Raw genomic sequence first — 18071 nt, 5'->3', positions numbered from 1 at the left:
ATTAAGAACTATAGTAGTCAAAATAAACAGCAAATAATGCTTTGTTTGCTTCCTTTGTTCTCATTTGTACTGGTTAATCCCATTTGCACAACAAGTAGGATTAAGACCTTTCATTCTGCTACGCATAATTTTCGCTTTCAGTTCATTTTTTCCTTCTTGATTCTATTTGAAATTAATCTTATTCTCAAGCCTTTTTCAATTGCTCCAGTAGGACATTTGAGTGAGATGACAGTGTCAGGGTCAAGAAATCGAAGGTAAAGTTTAAACCTCTCACCCCTAAAACATCTCAACACTAGCACCATCTACTATCACTAATAACATTAAGGTTTTTAGTTGAGATAAAAAAGTCGGTGATACGAGCGGGATTCGACCCACGATCTTCGGCTAGATACGCCGCTGCTCTACCACTTGAGCTATCGTGACCTCGATCCACTCGGACACTAACTTCCCATCTCAACCCCACCTTTTGAATTTTCCCTCCTCTTTTCCATTTTTCAAATGTCGTGTAATCGGATTGGGTTCTGGACGACAAATGAAATGGCCACGGAGAGCTTTAGTGAAGTACTATACAAGTAGTATTGTATAAATTCACGTTTTTCACATCTTCCATGTATTTGTAAAATTTAAACAATGTTTATAAATCCCAGTCCCTGATGATGATCTCAATAAAGATCGAAACGTTAACACGATAAAGAAAATATTTTTCTAAAACCTACGTCACACCAGACTGCATCTCACGATCACCAAATAGTAACTGGTAACAAGAATGAATCATTAGGAGTTTTTTACAATCAGTATTAATTTGGATTAGCACGGTTTGCAATTATGGCGACAACGGTGGTTAACGGCCGCATCGATCAAATTAGCCAATTGTGAACAGGCGGTTTGTTCTTGACTGTAGTGAAAAGGTAATAACAATGTCCTTGCCGACAATGACAAACGGCATGTGATTTTAAAACGAGCTCCTTTCTCTCTAGTGATTTCTTCTCAACTCCGACTCTAGGGTTTCTAAGGGCCTATTAACTCGCCTCTGAGACTCTGGTTTTGTTTAAGCAAGGTTTGCACTTTCTCAAAAGTAAATTGAACATTAATTTTGAATAGGACCAATAATTTATCCGTTCAAAAAAGAACCACTGAAGGGTCCGGCGATTCAATGGTAAATAATGGAAAGATCCTCCTCTGCTTTATATCACTTTAGAGAGATTCAAGTGAAATTGACGATGCAAATATCTCGTGAAAAAGATGCGCGGGATCAGAAATGCTGAGAGCTAATATAAATTCAACCTTCGTTCTCAAACATTAATTTTTTCTGAATAAGACAGTCCTCAGATTTAAATCTTAAACAGAGTGCTTGTTATATTCCCATAGAATTTTACGTGTTTGTAAAAATATGTAATAGACGTTTATGTGTCTTTCATAATTCACGTTTTACTATTGGTTATTTAATATTATTTAGAGATCGTGAGATGCGGTCTGATGTGACGTAGGTTTAGAAAAACATTTTCTTTATCGTGCCAACGTTTCGATCTTTACCCAGATCATCTTCAGCACCTGGGATTAATATGTGTAAATCATGAAATTTTAGGGTTAATTTCTATATTTGGTGGTTATTTGTGCTCACTCAAAATGTGTGTTTTCTGTGTAGATTTGCCACTGTTCGTGTCGTGTTGAGACGAATTTAAATTTAGTTAATGATACTACTACATATAACACATTATTTTTTTGTTTTTTTTCGACGAGGGTTCACAACAGCAGAGGTAATATCAAACCTCAGGGTGCCGATGCTGTTAAAAAAGCATTTATTCGATGCAGGGCCGCTGGTTTCGAACCCAAGACCTTTACCTTACTATGATGAGCGCCGTGTCAACACCCAACCGTTGCGGCCACCGACGCCCCTCACATTTTTTTTAAAATTTACTTACTGTATGCAATCTGTTATAAGAAATTTATTTGCTGTATAATAAATTTAGAGCTTCGTGATTTTTTCAAAATTTCGCGAACAAATTATCAGGTAGAGTAAATGAATTATGTATATTTTATTTATGTACAGGTTAAATAGTTTAAATTAAATTATATAGTACGAAGGTTTAATAAGCAAACGATACTATTCTCCAAAATTGATTCTTTTTGGAATTAGGGGTGCAGTCCAAGAATGATAATTATTGCACTAGCGCGAAGCTTTTGGCAGTTATTACATTCGAAAACCATAATTAAAATAAATGAATATATAATAATAAATTACATTTATTTGTATCATTTATTTTTTAGACACTATCAATTAGAAGAGTAGAGACCGTAATAACTAAAACTTATAATTTCATTTTCTAGTGATATATGTGGTTCTGATGTATATGTTGCATTTGTTTCTTGAAACGTAAATTTGGTTTGCGAATTATAGGAAGAAAATCCCGACATTTTGAAAACAGGAGGAAAAATTAGACTATATTTATTAAAAAACCAAAATGGTTACAATAAATATTACAATTATGTACACCATGGCTGATTTATTTTGTAGAAAATTTATAAAAAGAAACATAATGTTGAACCGGCACACGGCCACTTATGGGTCAGTCTCCACTCACGGGTTGTTTTGTTTGAGTTATTCGAACGCGCTTCGGCATTGCGCCATCTTCAGTGAGGAACTGACCAAAACCCAGCATTTACTAAAAGAAACATGACTAACAATTTTATTTTTAATCCACTCCGAATACATTCGATTAGTATATAATATTTTTTAAAACCTTATTATAGTAAATTGCTTTTAGATAAGAAATAAGTCATAAGCCTGTATAACAGTGGTGAATGCAATCCGAGGGAAAAAATGGATCTTCTAAAAAAAATTTATCTCCTTCTTCTTTGAGAAATTTTCAGTTTTTAAGTTCAACTATTTTTAAAAATTCATATAAATTCATTAGTCTACAAATGCTGATTATGCACAATGCAGTGGCCGAATGGTTGTGTGTCCGATTGTATGGAAAAAAATATGGTAAATTGGTTTGACCCTCATCAGCGACACCCAACGGACCTTAAGCCTTCATGTATGACAGGAATGACTTTATTTATAAAATCTGATTGTCTCGGTTTTTTCCCATCCACCACCCCGCCGTACCTTAGGGAAACCCTACACCGTGGACAACGCCAAACTAAAAACTAAGTATGACATGAAAAGGGGGAAATGTTTGAGCTTATCTTTCTCCTCGGCCTTGCTTCATGAAGGGGAGGCTCGAGAAGGGTATGTGGGTTTATTTTTCTTGAGTTTAATTTATCCTAAGCCAATAAGTCTTCTCTTGCTGGTATCTTCTTTAAATTTTTATTATTTCCATTATATTTAGTAATCTGATTGACCAAATTACTTCTTTCAATCAATTAATCTTTTTACGTAAGGACTTGGTTGAAATGAAAAAGCTAGTGTCTCGAGCGGGTTCGAACCCACGATCTTCGGCTCCATACGCCGCTGCTCTAAACACTTGAGCGATCGTGACTTCAATCCACTCGGATACTAACTCTCCAATTCAACCTACAACCTTTCGAATTTTCTCCCCTTTTTGCCATTTTTGGACTTGACTTGATAGTTTTTGGAAGGTTGAGACGGGGAGTTGGGGTCCGAGTGGATCGAAGTCACGATCGCTCAAGTGTTTAGAGCAGCGGCGTATGAAGCCGAAGATCGTGGTTCGAATCCCATTCGTGACATTAGACTTTTCATTTCAACCACGACCTTACATAAAAAGATAATTAATTTTATTTTTATTAAACCTTTGAAGGTTTGTCTGCAATTATAATGAAAGTTAGCATTAAATTTTACTGTTTTGTAAACTTGAATAGTGTTACCAATTGGTTTCATTATGATTAATGTTAGAACAGTTTCGGAAATTATTTATTTAAAATTGTAATGATTTAGCAGTATTAATAAAAGTGCATCACATATTGTTTTAAATCGAACAGTTGTTGACAAAAATTCCATTTCCTCGGCTCCATCTGATTTTATTACATCAATAATGTTCAAAATTGTTCAGAAAAATAAAACGTGTTAGGCCTGAAAGTCAAATTTAAAGTGAGGACGAGATGCTCATCGAGTCGAACGGATAACGCGAACAATGTCTAAGTTCCTCATACTTCTCAGCCTTTCATCAGCAAAAGCCGTCGAATTGTCGCAAGGTACGGTCTGAATAAACTACAAACTTTTTATTTTTATTTTTATTATAGAATTTGCAGATTTTTCCGAGAATCCTCTGATAACATTTAGCGAATTGATATCGGTACTTCACTCGAGGGGTGTGTATGTCGTCCTTGCCGCATTGATAATCGTCTCTTTCGTGATATCCGCGTTCACCAATAAGGTAGGTAAAAACATGCGTGGTTTTTGTGAATGATTGACTTGATCTAGTTTTCTGATGAGAAGGAGCCAGACGAAGATGAGAGATCCGGAAAAACTCTTTCGTCATCACTCTTTTGGAGTTTGCTATTACCATCACCTTGTCAGAAAGAAAGGTCAGTATGAACAATAAATAATAATTTATAAAAAAATATTCAAGATACTTACGTATGATTTTTTCATGTAGAATAAAAATGGTAAAATGTGAAACAGAAGATCTAAAAACGACTTTAGAAACGTTGAAGTCTGAACTGGACCTAGCAAATAGGTATATTCGTAATTTAAAATATATATCAACTAATGTAGTGAAAATTCGTACCATTTATTAAAATTAATTGCTGTTACCTTTACTGCATTAAGTAAACAGTACAGTTTTACGATTCTGTATAAAATTAATTAATGCCCCGGAGCTGATTATTACAACCAATATTATTAAATTCACTAATTTCGTGGTCCGCTTGATCAATTAATATATTATAATTAATTAAGGTTTTATTTTTTAGTTGAGATAAAAAAGTCAATGGCACGAGCGGGATTCGAACCCACGATTTTCGGCTTGATACGCCGCTGCTCTACCACTTGAGCTATCGTGACCTCGATCCACTCGGACACCAACTTTCCATCTCAACCGCACCTTTTTGAATTTTCCCTCCCTTTTTGCCATTTTTCAAATGGTTGCGATGGGAAGTTGGTGTCCGAGTGGATCGTGGTCACGATAGCTCAAATGGTAGAGCAGCGGCGTATCAAGCCGAAGATCATGGGTTCGAATCCCGCTCGTGCCATTGACTTTTTTATCTCAACTAAAAAGAAAACCTTAATTATAACCAATATTATGTGGTAATGTTTATAAATTTTATAAAAGATTCATTTGGAAACATTTGCTAACTCCTATATAACAAATGATCAACGTGAACACCATGCCATCGATTATGTTGGTTATTCAATTATTTACAGATTATTTTGGAATTGTTTAATTATATTTCATTATCTAGATGTACTACGCTAAAATTTCTTTATGGTTGGTAATAAACGGAACATTTTAATTGGAATTATGAAAATTAAGCAGCAAAACTATTAATGTTGTGAATTCAACTTAATAGGGAGATTTTGCATAACGGTATCGTGAACGGTAACAGGAGATTGATTGATGGCATGCGCTGATTTAACGGAACACTATCTAAAATAACGTGCTATGCTATTTGTCTTGGAATAGCGTGCTTATTAATAGGTGACGATTAAATCAACGATGGAGTTTTTTGTGGAAGATATTGTTCAATTTAAAAAATATTTATATATAGAAATATAATAAAATTGTTTATTTTATGGTAAAAATTGTATAAATCTTACAAGTTTTCATGAATTCCGATTCCTATGAATGTTATTTGGTATTCCAACATTAAAATATTTGGCTGTTTTATGTACAGAGAGGTAGGAATGACTTTTAGCTAGGAATAAACTTTTCCTTTTATAGAACCTAAGCAATTGTGTAAAACAGACCTTTTGCTTGATCCGCCTAAATACAATTTAACAAAGCATTTTTTTATTAAGAGTTTTTGACACTTTTCGTCCCCAATTTCATTTAAAGTGAACTTTTACCGAATTGCCCGGCAATTAATGTTCACTTTGTACGTTCTAATGATCAGCATTTGCCGAAATTATCGTCAGTATTCAAGAGAAAATCCGTATGATCCGTGATCGCTGCCTTTGTTCACAAGCTTGCTAACCTACAAACTCCCCAGAGGACAGTTAGTAACAAAATCCTTGATGATGATGACCTAGAAAGTGGGGTTTGTCCTCCCCCCCAGGTTTCCTAGTTCAGTGCAATCGACTCAATGCTTTGCATTATCGCATCAGCCATGCAGTTTTATCAGTGGTGGAAGGACCGGATAAGCAACCCCGACCACCCTGGGCGCCCAACCCGGCCATTGTCGCCGCCGAAACGGACCGCCATGCATCTCTACTAAATGGAGTATTTTTCACTATCACGGACGTACCCGGGGGGATGTAGATAAATACCAATTATATTGCACGCAGCGCTATGGAAAAGTCCCCGGGACTTAACGTGCCCGAGATCGCCAACTGTCCAACCCGACAGCCCCCCAGACGAGCCGACCATCCCGAGAGGGTGGGACCGCCCCAGCCCCCGACTCTCATATTTTATAAATTTAGAGTTGAAGTCATAAACAGAACAAATTAACAGTTTATTCACATCTTTTCTCCCCCTGGTTATTGACTCTCTAGAGAAAAGGGTCTGCCCAGACCTGTTAGGGCATCAATACCAATTAACAATTTACGTCTGGGGTTCTCGAATTCTGTAAATATGGTTTAAATCTTCGGGGCAGTCGCATGTTGCAAATTTGAGAGAGCTAACAATTCTGTGCTTATGAGCACCCCACGGTCCGTGGTTGCTTCGTATTCCGACTCCCTATCGTTTCAAAGAAGATGGAAATGAGCTGAATTTACAATGAGAACAAGCTCTGAGCCAAGTTTCGGATAATAACGCTAGATTTACATTTTTTTCACCCAGTAAGATTTCTAGACTTCCTTTTTTGGGAATGATCGACCTAGAATTCATTCCATTGTACGAAATTTAACTTAATATTGAAAGATTTTACCGTTGAGAATGAAGAAAATCGAAACTTGAATCAAAGTCAGGCAAAAACATGGAAAGAAAACATGAAATTTTATGAAAACACGCATTAACAGATATGGGGAAAATATAACCTAATAATAGTTCTGAATTCTAGTCTTGTTTTTGAAACAGAGACACTCAGAACGCTGTATTGTTTAATATTGTGTAAATTCGGAGGCTTGAAATCTCGTCATTTTGACTCACTCATAAATTAACGATACCTCGGTATACAGATTCACAGATGTAGTTAAAATGTAAGCTTTTCACATCTTTATTTAAATTTGCACGATGCGGATTCTTAGGGATTAATCCTCCAGGAATATTTTTGGGGGGTTAGGGTGATTGGACTATAAAGTCGTTTTTGTGTTTGTGGCCATATCTTCTCCTGAATAAGATGTATTTCTTAGCTTTTGGGAGGTCTTTTAGGGCCCAGCATGTGTAATGACAGACGAATGGGGTAAAGCAAAGAATATAACAGGATCCTTCTGAGAAGGAGCCGCCGTACCATTTGAAAAGGATTTTTTTTTAATCTACTACTCTTATCGCATTATTATAAGATATATTTGGTAATGCCATTAATTTTTTAATATTTCTTTGTCTGTCGTATTCAGGGCATTCCTTTAGGGCAAAAAGAGTGTAGATAACTGATCACAGACTTTTTTCGTGACCATCTTGAGGTACCTTTGCAGGCCGTGGCCGTACCTCAAATATTTGAACCACAATACCACATTTTTGACAAGAGGCTCGACCTGACATCGTACTTAATGAATTGGAATATATGCAGGAAAACGTTGTCATTTAAGGGTGAGAAGAACCGTCCCATTTCGTATCTGATTGCCGGGATCCGTCGCAGAATTTTGTATATCAACTTTACTTTTCCATCTTTCACTGATAACATTTACATATAAGACTCCCTAGTTTTATACTTTGTAATAATTCCGTACCAGAAAGTTCTGGGTGCCCCTCTAATTACACCCTCCCTGGCTATCAAAAAAGACGGCTTTGATGTTTTCACTCTTAAGATAATCAGAGCTGGCCAAAAGCTTTGTTCCCTGAAATGGCCTAAAAATTACTTATTTATTTTCATATATTAATTTTTCGACGAACACGGCATGAATCTAACCCTCCTAAATCACTATTGCCTTGGGCCTGGGAAATTTTCAAGATAAACGTGAAAAGGACCATTGTCGGTCATTGAAAACCGATTGTTCTGATTCTCTAAGCCACTCTTAAGATTTAAACTCATGTATTACCAGACTTTTCCTCTTCCGTACTCTCGTTTTCCCCCTTTAAAGGGGTCCCAACCAAACCCGTCTTTCAGTACGGTCATTCTTGGCCCAAAGGACAACCAAAATTTAAAAAGAAACCAGACAAGAGAAAAAAATGAAATAAAAACCTCACTTTGAAAGAAACAATATAATAAAAAAATTTTGGAAAGGAAATTTTATACTTATTTGTTTGTAACACAGGATTAACGTCGGGTCTCTTCGGTAAGCAATGGGCACCGTTCGAAAGTCGCGGACAGATTGGACTCAATACTTCTTCTCAGAAGTATTAGGCCATTGATTGTTGTTGCTACAATTTCATTCCCTAGATCTTTTCTGTTTGCTAGGCTATGTCTTCATTGAGCCGTTGCTTTTTATTCGAAAACGGTATGGGGGCTATTTCCTCCTCCACATCACATAATCTTCGGATGGGATCATCATTACATATGCCCTTGTTATGTACATGTTTTCTCAGATGGCAGTGTACCCCATGAAAAATACGTAAAATAGCGTCAACGTTATATAAAATCACTTAATATAGGCTGCTTTTGTTTTTAAGGTTTTAAAACTTGTTGAAGATAAAATTACTCTTTGTCGTAAATTTGAAATTTGTTGGTTGTTGCTACAACTAGTAGTTTATAGGAATATTTTTATTTATTGACAGATCTAAAGAAGAACTGGAAGTTGCTGTAGCTGTAGGAAAGCAAGATACAGCAGAAAATATTCGGGCAATGAATGAAAGAGAGCTACAAACTAACAAAGAAAGACTAACGCAAATACAAATTATTCAAGAGGTTAGTGAATGAACTGGCTTTTTTTTATTAAATCATAGAAATTGAAATGGTTTTCTTTGTAGGAAAAAAATGGCATGAGCCGAGAAATCGAGCAGCTGAGACAAGAACGGGAAGAGAAGCTGTCAGAGAGGGCTTTCAAGGAACAACAAGAAATTGTCGAAAGTTTGAAGAGCGCTCGGACCGAGGTCGCCCTTCTCAAGAATATGATGAAAGAGATGAAAGCCGAAAGAGACGTCGCTGTGAAAATTGCTACCGACATGCTCCAAAAAGTGAACGGCGTCGATCAGAAAGAAACTGAGCGGTTCATCGAAGAGTCGTTAAATTCGTCAGTTAGATTTTTAAACTGGGACAAAACAAAACGATAACAGTTATTTTTTCAGGGAGCTAATACGACTCAGGGAAGAAGAGGAACAGAAATACGAAAAAGAAAGGCGGAGGACTATTGAAGAAGGGGAGGACAACTACACTCCTCATTGCGGCAGCAACTGCATTCTCCACTGTGACATCAGCGCGTTGGGTGACGGTCCGCTAACAATTTGCAACAACCTCAACGACCTCATCATCGCCGTCCAGGACACCCCGGGCAGGTGAGACACTTTCGTTTAATCCGCTCGGCTTTTTAAATGATTTTATGAAATTTATAGCTTGGAGGCCACCCGGGCGGAGAGTTCGAACAGTGAAAACAGCTCTGTCGACGAGGAGGGAGACGCCAACAAGAAACACCTGGTGACCCGCTCACCTGCTTTCCGAGCTTTTCTCAACTCCATGGCTCCAAAAGGCAGTTAACTTGTCTTCTTCTTCTGATTGATTAAATTTTCAATTAAAACTTTGTGAAAAATTTAAATTTTGTGCTCGTCCTTGTAAGAACAGATTTAAGAACACCCCTGGGACGCTTTTCACCTATTACATCTGGTTCTTGAGCACCTCGATCTCGGACCGGGCGCGCTCCAGACTCTCCATCGAGTCCTTGCTGTTCCTTGAAAGTGCTCTCCGACAGCTTCTCTTCCCGTTCTCGCCTCAGTTGCTCGATTTCTCGGCTCGTGGCGTTTTTTTAAACTCCCAACAATTCAATAAAAAACACGTTTAACAAAGAAGCACCAAAATGCTATTATTTTGTCAAATAAAGCTTTACTTTAAGTTCCTTAGGATGAGAAGACTCATTGAATGAATCTTATAGACTAACGTAAATATCCTTTCTGCACAAAGCTGTATTGAAAACCATTTAACTTCACGTGAATGCTTATGAACAAAGCTGCGAATTATAATCATATCTGTTACGAAAAGTCTTTCAATGAACCACCAACTAAAACAGCTTTTGAGAAATCTAAGTTGATTATATCACCTTGGGAATAAATGAGGAATTAACCCTACCAAAGTAATCTATAATTTAAAACTTATCGGATTTAATATAAGATATATAAACTGACTTGCATTTTTATTGGTAAGGAACTATGTAAACAAAATATTTATACCTATAAATTATAGGGAAAAACGTAAAGTAAGAATAAATTTTAATCGAATTTAATTATGGTTAAAGTGTAAGTATAAGAACGTGAAAATAGAACTAAAGTTACGTTACCGTCCTTCAAACCTGATATAAAACACATTTGCAAGGAGTTAGTCTAAATTTTATTAGGACGCTAAAAGGTATCAAGGTAACATAAGAATCAATTCATTACATTTCGTGGTCCAATTGACCAAATGACATTTTTCAATTACTTAATCTTTATGTAAAGTATTGGTTGAGATAAAAATGTCAGTGTCATGAGCGGGATTCGAACACACGACCTTCGGCTAAATACGCCGCTGCTCTAACAGTTGAGTTACCGTGACTTCGATCCACTCGGACACTAACTTCCCATCTTTCGAATTTTTCTTCTTTTTTGCCATTTTTATCCCAACCAATACCTTACATAAAGATTAATTAACTGAAAGATGTTATTTGGTCAATTGGACTACGAAATCTAATGAATTTAATAAGTTAAATGAAGTATATCTTCACTAGTGCCATTTCATTTGTCGCCGAGAATCAAATAGATTACAGGAAATTTGAAAAATGGCAAAAAGTAGGGAAAATTCCAGAGGTGAGGTGGAGATGGGAAGTTAGTGTTCGAGTGGATCGAAGTCACGATAGCTCAAGTGGTAAAGCAGCGCCGTATTTAGCCGAGGTTCGTGGGTTCGAATCCCGCTCGTGAAACTGACTTTTTTATCTCAACCAATACCTTACATAAAGATTAATTAACTGATAAGAATCAATGTCTTCTTTTTCTGTAAATGCTAGGACTGGAAACATCTGAGAAACATTGCGAAGCCTTGAAAAGAAAACAAGAACGTAAATAAGACCATAATTTTTGGAAGTTCAGATCAAAATAATATTCCTATGAGTTTTATAATGACAGTAAAACGAAAACATGTTGCAGTGTTGTTAAAATCGTTACCTATTTGACACAAAGAACATGGCTTCTCTTATAAATGTGAAATGAAAATTAGAACTTAGCTATACACATAGTTACATAAGATTAAGTTGTTTGCGGCTCCGGTTTGCAAGAACGCCATTGGATAAAGCACGACATTATTATACAAAAGAAGCAGGTTCCTTGAAAAAGGGACCAGAATAAGAACCAGGTGACGTATAAAGCTGAAAAGTTGCGTTTCGCAATATAAATTTCTTGAAATATAAAACGTGGCAATTTTAAATATTCAACGTCGGCATTCTTGGCCGAAAAAATTAATACTTATAATAATAAGAAGGTATTCGGTATCATACATGATGTAGAAACGTCCGTCTCATAAATCCCGGCTGCGACGTGCGTCATACTCGAATAAGCATCATTGAATAAGCCCTTCCTTATCTTACCCCGGCAGACCTGAGACCTCCTTTCTTCCATTCTCCTGCCAATACCCTTTGATTTATGCTCACAGGGGATTAAAGAGGATTAATTAAGTTAACCGGTTAACCCCGAGACCCCAACGACTTTCCTGCTATCCATAAACTTAGGCAAACAGTTTTTTTTATCCCTTAAACATTGTCATTACTATGTAGTTATTTTCATTTAAGTTTATACTATTAATATAATTGATTATGCACTTATTACGTATGTCATTATATATATTATATATAATATAATTTTTTGTTATTAAAGGTTTACTGGTTATCGTTATCAAATGGCGAGAAACGTAATTTAATAAATTAAATTAATCATTAATTTAATAATTTTTTAAACCAATGTAAAAAAACTACTTTAATTGCTTATACCGATGGCTATAACAACAACGATTATTAATATTGCTAATTATAAGCTATTTAGGAAGAAATTAGTTTCGTTAATTGGTGAAATTGGTTTTATTTAAGTAAAAAAATTTCCAGGCCTATCAGGGATTTAATTTAATCAACTTAGTGCATGCTCATTGGATTTATTTTACGGGGTGAAATGATAAGCAGCTCATCAAACGAAGCAATTTTTTCCCCCCTTTCTCATTTCATGATAATTTAGCTCTATTGTTCAATAATGAATTTCGCGTTTCATTAATATGATTTGATTCAGTATGGCTTAAAAAATGAATCCTTTGTATCCATTGTATAAACACTTTTGTTTACTTGAGTGTATATTTTAGTTTGTTAAATTTGCAACTAAAAGCCAAGTCTGGTTCTTAAATAATTAGAGGAATCGTCAAAGGCGTAATTGAACGCTTGAAGTTTTCAAGTTTTTATAGAATCATAAAGAGTTTATGCTTGAGGAATACGTCCGAAGAGATTTCATTTGGTTTCTTTTTAGCCAGAGTCGGATTTCAAGGGCCTCTCCACGCATTAACTTTTAACATTTTCATTCTCCTTCTCAATTGTTTTTCAACTTTTTATTGTGTTTTCTTATTTTCTATTTACTCTTCTACACGCCACATAGTCTTTAGCAATTTGGAGAAGCTCTATTCAAAGTTTTGTTGCTTTTTGATATAAAGATCTATGTTAGTTTTATACAGCCTCTCGTTTTTTTTTCATCTTTGCAATTTTTGAAAATACTGATAGATGAGATTGAGAATTGACTTTTCTCTCCTAATGACCTGCTTCAAATTTTGGTCATGGCTTTAATGAATTTATAAAATTTAATGAACTAACCTTTTGTAGTTTGTTTTCTCATCAAAATACCTTTAGATTATCCCCATGGGCAACGCCCGGTTTATACAGCTGAATGTACTAAAAATACATATACAAATCAATACATACTCTTATAGTGGAGTAGTTTAGGAAAACACCAACCAGTTTTTCTTTCAATCCACAATGTTTCGGATTTATTTTAATACTTCCTCAGGTGAGTTAACGCAGTGGTTAAAACAGTGGTCGTCAGTCTTTAATATTTTGTAACAGTTTATTTTAAAAAAGAGCCAGTGTGGTACATATTTAAGACTTTCAGACTCCGAACAAACGTTTTAATATTTTGAACCTGACTGTTTGTTCGGAGACTGAAAGACTTAAATATGTACCACACTGGCTCTTTTTTAAAATAAACTGTTATAAAATATTAATGAGTGACGACCACTGTTTTAACCACTGCGTCAACTCACCTGAGGAAGGATTAAAATAAATCCGAAACGTTGTGGATTGAAAGAAAAACTGGTTGTTGTTTTTTTGAGATGACCTATTATCCCACCTACGAGAAGGAAAATCATAAATTAAACTGTTGAGATCGAAATATAAGAAAGCATCGTTGATTGCGTTGGGGGATGAAACGATCTAGCTGTTTGCAGCTCCACGAGGCCAACCACGGTGGGTGATTCTCGATGCCTGCAGTTATTTACTGTAAATTACAAACTGGAATTGCTGGTGGACTGCGTGAAGTGATAGGCTCAACTCTGCACAAGTGTGTGTTTATGCACAAACACCTGCGGATTTGAACTTATATAAATTAACAATTATATACTGTTACAGAAGATGAAGTTGTAAATTATGCAACTGAATTCTTAAATTCACTTGTTTTATCTGGATTACCACCACACATCATTAATCTGAAGGTTGGTGTTCCTTATTCTTCTTAGAAATATTGAACCCGTTTTTCAATGGTACAAGATTGGCAGTCAAAAGATTATGTCATGGAAGCGAATGTTTTAATTCGAACGAGTGGGTGTGTACATGAACAATTACAATTATGTAAAAAATGAGAAATATTGTTTAACAGAAATCAGTTTAAATGAAATGCGCGAGTGATGTTTTGGCAATTAGAATTTTTAACATTCTGACTTTTACAAAGTAGAAAAGTGTGGTGATTAGTGACCGTTAATCGATATTTATTTAGAAATCGTGAGATGCGGTCTGGTGTGATGTAGGTTTCAGAAAAACATTTTCTTTATCATGCTAACGTTTCGATCTTTATTGAGATCATCTTCAGGGCCTGAGATTTACAAACATTGTTTACATATAACAATTACATTTTGGATGTGGAAAAGTGAATTTATACAATGACTTTTCCAAAAAGTAAAAAATTGTGAAGTTCCATTTGTTTAGTTTTTTAAAAATGTTTTGATAGTTTCTTACTTTTCAATATTAATAGGGATGATTTTCTGACTTATGAAGTGATGTTTTGTAAGTATAGCTAATAATGTTTAATTTATCATTTTGAGTCTCTGTGGTAGAACTGCATTTTGATGTCGTTTAAAATACCACCAAAACGACAACATATTGTTTGTAGAATAATATTATATTCTATTAAAATTGAAAGGAGAGGATGGGCTAATACAACATATAACGTTGATACCACCAGAATTGCCTTTCCAATTCAAACAATTGAAATTTCCAATTAAACTGGCTTTTGCTATAGTGATAAACAAATCACAGGGTCAATCCTTGCTATTATGTGGAGTGGATTTGGTGAATCCATGGTTTTCTCATGAACTATTATACGTTGCATGCTCCAGGAAACCAAGGGATTTGTTGTTTGTATATATGCAAAATGAAATAACTAAAAATATTACAAAATTATTAAAATAATATTACCTATGTAAATATCTAATATAATTACTAAATTCAATCATTGATAGCAAATATTAAATTGTCTTACATTTATATATATGCTCCTTTCTCCAATATGTTTACTCAAAATAATTGTTATAACACTTTTTAATATCCTACTGGGCAATGCCTTGTTAAAAAGCTAGTTAATGAAATAAAGCCATTTTTTGCAATATTCCATTTCTTTTTGAATTGGAATAACGTACGAACGTCACCAAGAATATAACGAGATAGCAATTTTTTCCCATTTTCATTTAATAGCTCTATTATATTTTTGTAATTAAAAAAGTTATTTATGAATTAATTTTAAATTGCCTGAATACACTAATAGTTTAAAAAATACTTTAATTAGTTTTGATCTCAAATGGGAGAAGAGCTGGCTGGCTGAAAGAATTGATGTTTTATCGATGACCTCAACAATCAGCACGTTTCGCTTCTGTATGCCCAATTATCCCATTTTCCGGTCCTCATTTGTTTTCCACATTTCCAAGAGCGGAGTCCCTTTGAGAGGCGATCGCTCGTTTTATTCTCTCCAATCACGATCTATTTGACAATAATTTTTCATCTATACAAATGGATGGACCATTAGCCGAAATGTCAAATAAATACAACTGTAACGTGAATTGTTAACAATGGACTGTTTTTAAATTGTATGAGAAAAACGCATAAATATACACAAGTAGAAGCAAAATGTACTACAGCTTGGTACATTTTTTTATAGTTCATGCCAAGAGCATAATATCGGCGAAATTAAAATCGTGAATATTCGGTCAGCTAAGACGGTTTGATTTTGTACCGATTTCGACCTTTTCGTCGATTCAGCAGTGAACTGATGAAATGAACTTTAACCGAGGAGTAAACGAATTTTATTCCGGGAGTAAATTGTTTCTGAATAAACTCGATTGGCGCAAAAGACGTATCTGCTGAATTTTACCGCCGAGCAATAAATAAAGGGATGGGAACCGGGTTTATTTCAAGGGTTCAAAGTTATTCAGAATTTTCATTTCTGCTTTAAGGCACAATAAATTATTTTAGAGCAAGTCCCTTTATTACCCTAGTTTGGTAACGTCAGAAGAAAATTAATAATTTCCCTGCACATGAAAACGAGTGGAAAAAAAGGACATTTTAATATAATAAATAAATTGCAATTACTGTTACTTCTCTTATATTTCGAAATAAAAAAGGTTTAAATTTTTTTAGTTATATTGTTATAAATTTATTTAAATTAAAGTTCATAGGAAATGTTACAATTTCATAGAAAATACATCAAGTCGAAAAATAGAAAAAAAAGAAAGGCATAATAAGGAAATAGAGATGAATTCAGTTCCAAATAATAAAGTGCAGGAACCCTTAAAAAGTATAACTTTCTTCTTTCACCGGAGCCAAACAAAAGAGGGGTTGCAACAAAGAAAAGCCCCGTGTAAAATGGTTATAGAATCTAAGAAAAAGGATTGTCTCACACTTCGGTATGATAATTTTGCTAGTGAGTTGAAGAGAATCCAATCTTCAACATGGAAAAGAAGCACATAAAGCACCGAGATTAGACATTAATTGGTTGGAAAACATGACTCTTGTAAAGATTTCAGAAATGAGGCAACCAAAATTTTGAACTTTTATAACATTATAATGAATGTCCAAGTTCGAAAAACGTTTTTACTCTGAAACCATTAATTAAAAAGTTTGATCTTGTGCTTCACGAAAGGGAGTACATTCAACTGAAATAATTTATTTTCAAATATAATCTTTTACAAACCAAAATAATATACAAACATTATATAATTAATATTTCATTTTAATAATGTAGCTAACTTACCTTTTGTTTGAAATAACGAGAAAAACTACAAATCAAGTTATTTAATTAAAATGAATGTAGAATCCGCTGGCCTGCGGAGGCTGGAACTAGAAGGGAAAAGGTCATCCTTACCATAGTAGCATACTAAAATCACACAAGGCCACCTTCTAATGGGTTGAGTTCACGGAGGTGCCCGTCGTGTGGACGAATTATCACGGCAGAGCAGTAAGAACGACATTTAAAGAAAGAAATACGACATCCCGAAAGACCTACGTGCGGCTTTGGGATCCGGCAGCAGGCACAGATCGCTGATCATATGTCTTAGTTATATACACATTTTCATCTGCATATCGATTATTGTACCGTTATGCATGCGGTATGAGTTGTAATGAACGTATTTAACAGCGTGAATGGAGTAGTGCATCCTCAATTACCTTAGGAATATCGAGTACTCTGGGGTAGTGTAAATGAATTGTGGTGTGCGAATGTAATTTATTTGCGTGAATGGTGGGGGCTATTGCCAATTACCCCGAGTAGTATCAAGTACTCTACGATAATGTGAATACCAACCACTGGTTATCTGGTCTCTCATTTTTGTGTGTATTTGTGTTTGTTACATGTGGCATTTTACCCACATTTGACGAGGCCCTGAGGTATAGAGAGGGCAATAGAATAAGGAAAACAGCGGGTCGGTTACCATCTTCACTGGGTTGATCATAACTTGGCAAAATTCGAAAGGTGGGTTGAGATTGGAAGGTGTTGTCCGAATGGATCGAAGTAAGGTTAGCTAAAGTTCTACCACTCATTACTCATTAATTATTTATACTTTGTCACGATAGCTCAAGTGGTAGAGCAGCGGCGTATTTAGCCGAAGGTCGTGGGTTCGAATCCCGCTCGTGCCACTGCCTTTTTTATCTCAACCAATACTTTACATTACGATTAATTAATTGAAATGTGTTATTTGGTCAATCGGACCAGGAAATCTAATGGATACAATAGGTGCAATTCAATTGTAAATAAAATGTGATAGTAAAGAAAAAACATGTTTCATTATGATTTAAAAGCATTAAATTTTTTTGTTCAGAAAAACGCGTTTCAGTTTTACTGTTCAATAGTTCATTAAGCATATCAAGTAAACCAATGGTTCATAACTGTGAGTTGTCAATATCTATTGTATAGAAATTCTATGTTCTCCGGAAGAAAAGGACTGTTGAT

At 35.1% G+C, this 18071-nt stretch overlaps 2 protein-coding genes across 5 annotated transcripts in view; one reads left to right on the top strand and one right to left on the bottom strand.

Moving 5' to 3' along the window:
- The window catches only part of LOC106669560 (metabotropic glutamate receptor 2-like), a 383790-nt gene that overhangs the window by 123964 nt on the left and 241755 nt on the right, over window positions 1-18071 (bottom strand). The gene's annotated exons all lie outside the window — the stretch shown is intronic.
- Window positions 3901-10157, top strand: LOC106669565. Of its 4 annotated transcripts, none has more exons than XM_014399118.1 (9): window positions 3901-4155; window positions 4204-4337; window positions 4385-4488; window positions 4560-4640; window positions 8934-9063; window positions 9126-9388; window positions 9444-9650; window positions 9708-9841; window positions 9934-10157. In XM_014399118.1, the coding sequence occupies exons 1-9, from the start codon at window positions 4095-4097 to the stop codon at window positions 9981-9983; spliced, it is 1164 nt and encodes a 387-aa protein (XP_014254604.1). In that variant the 5' UTR covers window positions 3901-4094; the 3' UTR covers window positions 9984-10157. The 4 variants fall into 4 exon arrangements, with proteins under 4 accessions (XP_014254604.1, XP_014254620.1, XP_014254630.1 ...); XM_014399134.1 differs by having other exon boundaries at window positions 3902-4155; window positions 4400-4488; XM_014399144.1 differs by having other exon boundaries at window positions 3936-4155; window positions 4213-4337; window positions 4400-4488.

This window comes from Cimex lectularius, unplaced genomic scaffold (genome assembly GCF_000648675.2).
Source record: "Cimex lectularius strain Harlan isolate CLEC.00 unplaced genomic scaffold, Clec_2.1 scaffold163, whole genome shotgun sequence".
Classification (NCBI taxonomy): Eukaryota; Metazoa; Arthropoda; class Insecta; order Hemiptera; family Cimicidae; genus Cimex; species Cimex lectularius.
Note: the sequence above shows the minus strand (reverse complement) of the source record. Positions and strands in the feature narration are given on the sequence as shown.

Excerpts from the sequence above, each read along its gene's own strand:
- LOC106669565 (XM_014399118.1), top strand. The coding sequence starts at position 4,095 with ATGTCTAAGTTCCTCATACTTCTCAGCCTTTCATCAGCAAAAGCCGTC. Across the intron at positions 4,156-4,203 it reads AGCCGTCGAATTGTCGCAAG|AATTTGCAGATTTTTCCGAG; the intron begins GTACGGTCTGAA and ends TTTTTATTATAG. Across the intron at positions 9,651-9,707 it reads GTCCAGGACACCCCGGGCAG|CTTGGAGGCCACCCGGGCGG; the intron begins GTGAGACACTTT and ends TGAAATTTATAG.